This window comes from Chelonia mydas, chromosome 8 (assembly GCF_015237465.2).
Source record: "Chelonia mydas isolate rCheMyd1 chromosome 8, rCheMyd1.pri.v2, whole genome shotgun sequence".
In the NCBI taxonomy this organism is placed as follows: domain Eukaryota; kingdom Metazoa; phylum Chordata; order Testudines; family Cheloniidae; genus Chelonia; species Chelonia mydas.
This window is the reverse complement of record NC_057854.1, coordinates 9,644,963-9,649,433: the sequence shown is the minus strand read 5'-3', so window position 1 is coordinate 9,649,433 and position 4,471 is coordinate 9,644,963. Positions and strand designations below refer to the sequence as shown.

Here is a 4,471-nt window from a genome sequence, read left to right as displayed (position 1 = left end):
ACAAATTGTACCAGAAACTGTGAAACATTAATATGAAGTTGAAATTATTTATAATCCTTCATGACATAAGCAGCAAACAAGTCAAGCATCTCCCTCATAGTATAGGTGCCATTTCTGGGATTCACCTTCCCTAGAATCATGTAGTGGTAAATGCCAGAGGAAGAATACTACTGCATAACCAAATAGTAATTTCCAAAATAGCATGTGTTTTTGGTATGAACGAGTTGCCACACAAGATATGTAGTATACTGTAAAATTACAGAACTGTATGTGGCACTTGCCTAGCTGACTCAAAGGACCAATCTAGACTCCAAAAACAGTTTTAATTGGGTCTTCCAAAACAAGGTTCTTCCTATCATTAAAACAAGGCAACTTTGCAAGGGGCAGGACTGAACCTGATTTAACTGTCTCCCCAAACCAAACTGGAATTCAATGCTTAGTTGTTTGAACTGCAGTAGGGACAACTGTGCTTTTATGTGGGTGGCCCATCCCTCCAACCTCAGCATGTTTCTAGAGTGTAGAAGAGGTAAAAGCAGCCTTTAAAATTTAAAGATCTCAGATAAAAGCAAACAACCAAAGGTCTTCGTTGACAAGGACAGTTGGTAAAGCTAATTAAATGCAATACGGTATTTTGCAAAACCTTGTTAAACATAACTTACACTTGACTTCTGCACTTTGCCTAAACTACTTAGCTGGTTCAGGACAGATATGAATTTCTGGATGCAAATATGCATTATAATTGCAAGCCAGATTACTTAACACCCACTTACAAAGCAAAAAGGCCTGAAAGAAATTCACAGTTTAAGAGCTCTAAGTTATAGTTACTGAACACAAGGCCTAGAAAGGCCTCCATTTTGAGAGGTCAATTCCACTCCAGATCCTTAGGGCTTTGTCTACAAGAGAAAGTTGTACCAGTTGGGTTTTTGTTTGTTTTTTAAAAAGTCACATCTAAATTAATCTACTTAAACTGAAGACTGAGGGACACTGATTTTATTTGAAATCAGGTTTATTATAATTCAGCTATGCTAAATCAAAACAAGCCCAATTTCAACTGAAATCCGTGTCCACGAAGTCTTTTAAATTGTTTTTTAAAGAGATTTGAAAATTACACTTTATACTAGTGCAGTTTTCATGGGTTTTTAGAGCACAATACCACTTCCACTTAAGACAATGGTAGTTTTGCCAGACTTTAATGGAAGCAGGATCAAACCCATAGAATGCAGTGATAGAAGGCAATATGGTTAAGTGTTAAACATTACATGCTTCGAAACCTGGAATCAAAGTGATTTTACGATTTTTTTTTTAAAATCCATGCCCCATGTCATACATACTCTCACTCAAGCATGTAAGGAATTCAATTCTTTATTTGTGATATCCATAAACCCATAAACGATGCTATTCTATATTTCTATTCAGGAAGGCAGTTTTCCCCTATAACATTATGCTTTTTTTTTTTTTTCAAATAAACAACAAACTTTAATTCTATTGCGTGAAAGGGCTACAAATATACATTTGTTAATCAAGCAGACTACACAGATATTTTGCTTTACAACTGGCACCTATGTTACTGGTACACTTAGCTGGCTCATTTATCATAGCACTTTGCCCAAACAGTTTAGATTATCACTTCTTTTGAAGGATGGGCAGTTATAAGAGTTTTAGAAATGTACTGAAGCAGATACTTCAAATCCATTTTGTTTCAGTCAATATGCAGGGAGCCCATCTTTAGTCACATGCAGATTTGATTTTTATTTCAGTTTACACCGATCATTTAATGGCATAAGACAACTTTCAAAAAAATCTAGTAGAGTTGTTAGCAAACAATGTTGCCTCGGTTGTAATGAAGCCTACAGCAGTGGTTCTGCCATTCTACCAGGAGATGGTGCTGCAAAGGATTCTCGGGGAACTTTAACGAAGGACAATAGTTCAGACCAAGTGAAAAGTCTGTTTTAACCTGGTACTATGAAAACAAGTAGGCATTTAATTGAAGGAATAAATGTTGACCCTTTCCTGTAACGAATCATTTACAGACAAGCCAATAAGAGGATCTGAAACTAAGCAATTGGAAATTTTGAACATTTTATATGAATGAAGCACATGCTTAACACAAACTATTTCTTTAGAACTACACAGTACATACTTGATGGAAAAGTCCTATAGAAAAAAATTGACCAACCATGTCAGCACATCAATCAAACTGCCTAGTACAAGATGGTGGATGCACACAAACTGCAAAAGTGAGAATGAATATTTAAAAAACAGACCACATCCACCAGTTAGTACTTCAAAAAGTTTCCATAAAGTGTTTGAAAACCAATAAATCCACTAATGGGACATCAAAAAAGTAAATTAGGACCTTTACTGGCAATAAAGTCTCTAAATACATAGAGAATTAAAAGCAGAGGAATACTTGTTTCAAACCCAGAAAAGCCTTAAACCGTACGGAATGGATCCTAGGAAAAAAGTTAGACATGTAAAGGTCAATGAACACAATGATTTATTTAAAAAATAAAAAACGTAAAAAACGATTTTTTTTCCTCCTTTACAGAAATGTTAATTTCAGTCATGGATCCAAGCAGATTTTGTAGGGGAAAAAATGTAGTAGCCAGGTATCGAGTCCTTACAACAAAGTAAATTCCCCCCCCCAATCTCCCTCCCCAGTTTTTACTTCAGAATCAGCAAGACATTGCCCACCCCCACCCCAAAAAACAAATTAAAACAAGACATTTTCATTGCTAGTATAAAAACGACCAAGGTCCAAGTAATAATAAAAAAATAGAGTCCATCAATGACTGTAACACAAAGTATGTGTGTGTGGGGCCCAGTCCATCTTCAGAGAGAAAGAAGTGGCACAGGCAGAGGCGACCCCCAGAGGGCATTTAGGAGCTGCTCCCACAGCAGGGGAGGCATTTACTAGGAACTGCCCTTAGGCGAGTGAGGGGAGAAACCATTAGAAGCTGCCCCGTAACAAAGGGAGGGCTCTCCATGCCACCCCCAATGGGTATGGGCGCCCCCCGGTTAGAAGGAGCTGCCGCCATAGCCTCCCCCACCATAGCCTCCTCTGTACGGTCCACTGTTACTGCGCCCTCCCCAGCTGCCGCCCCCTCCTCCGCCTCCTCCGCCGCTCTTCATGGGGCCGTAGGAGGACTGATGTTGGCTGTAGCTGCCGAACCCGCCGTACCCGTTGCCGTAATCTCCGCCTCCGCCACCTCCTCCATAGGAGCCGCTGCTGTAAGATCCGTAGCCGCCACCTCCGCCGTAGCCTCCGTAGCTATTATAGCCGCCGCCTCCTTTGGAGAGACCGTTGTGGTCCCGGTTGCCGGATCCGCCGCCGCCCCGTCCTCGTCCTCCTCCCCTGCCGCCCCGAGAAGGCCTAGAGGAGCCACCACCTCCTCCGCCAGACTGGATGTCCTCCTTGGGCACGGCCTTCTTGACCTCCACGCGGTGGCCCTGGATCGGATGGAACTTGACTACCGCGGCCTTGTCGGCGGCGTCGTGGTTCTGGAAATAGACGAAGCCGAAGCCGCGCTTCTTGCCGCTCTGTTTGTCGGCGATGATCTCGGCCTTCTCCACCGGGCCGAACTGGCTGAAGTGCTGCACCAGGTCCCCCTCGCCCACGTCCCCCTTTAGACCGCCCACGAAGAGCTTCTTCACCTTCGCGTGGGCCCCCGGCCGGGCCGAGTCCTCCCGGGACACGGCCCGCTTCAGCTCGACCGCGTTGCCGTCCACGGCGTGGGGGGAGGCGGCCATGGCGGCGTCGGCCTCCTCCACAGCCGAGTAGGTGACGAATCCGAAGCATCGGGAGCGCTTGGTCTGCGGGTTGAGCACGACCACGCAGTCGGTGAGGGTGCCGTAGGCCTCGAAGTGCTCCCGAAGCCCGGCCTCCGTGGTCTGCACGTTCAGGCCGCCGATGAACAGCTTGCACAGCTGCGAATTCTCCATGCTGCCGCCTCCGCCGGGGCTGCGCCTAGGCCTGGCGCCGAGACTCCTCCTCCTGCTGGGGGGAAGCTCAGGCCTCTCCACGTTCAACGAGCACCGCAACTTCAAGACAGCAGCAGCTGCCGCCGCGGCTCCTCCTTGGCGTGGCCTGGCCTCGGCAGCGACCTGGCCGCCGCCGGTACCACAGGAAAGGTGCCTGGGGGTGGGGAGCACACCGACACGCACAAAATGGCGGCTGCTACTCCTCAGGCGTTCGGCCGGCAACTGGTGCTGCTCACACAAAGGGGACGCTGGGAGCCCCGCCCGCCGTGCCGCCGCAGCACACGCCCTCGGCGCAAACTGGGCCAATAGAAAGGCGCAACAGCCTACGTGAGCGAGTCATTCACTAGGAGGCGGGGCTTCGTAAGTGATTGACGACAGCTAGGACTAACCGGGTTAGGCGACCTCCACCGCGCGTACGCAAGAGGAACAGAGAGGGCGGGAGTGTGTTAGTAACTGACGTCCAGGAGAACCAATCGAATTCCTCGAAAGC

General features: G+C 46.6%; 1 protein-coding gene across 1 annotated transcript; it reads right to left on the bottom strand.

The window, feature by feature from the left end:
• Positions 1-2,479: 2,479 nt before the first annotated feature.
• On the bottom strand, positions 2,480-4,244 carry HNRNPA0 (heterogeneous nuclear ribonucleoprotein A0). The gene has a single exon (XM_037907215.2). It carries the CDS (start codon positions 3,940-3,942, stop codon positions 3,019-3,021), a length of 924 nt encoding a protein of 307 aa, XP_037763143.1. The 5' UTR covers positions 3,943-4,244; the 3' UTR covers positions 2,480-3,018.
• Between the last annotated feature and the right edge of the window lie 227 nt (positions 4,245-4,471).

Excerpts from the sequence above, each read along its gene's own strand:
- HNRNPA0 (XM_037907215.2), bottom strand. The coding sequence starts at position 3,942 with ATGGAGAATTCGCAGCTGTGCAAGCTGTTCATCGGCGGCCTGAACGTG.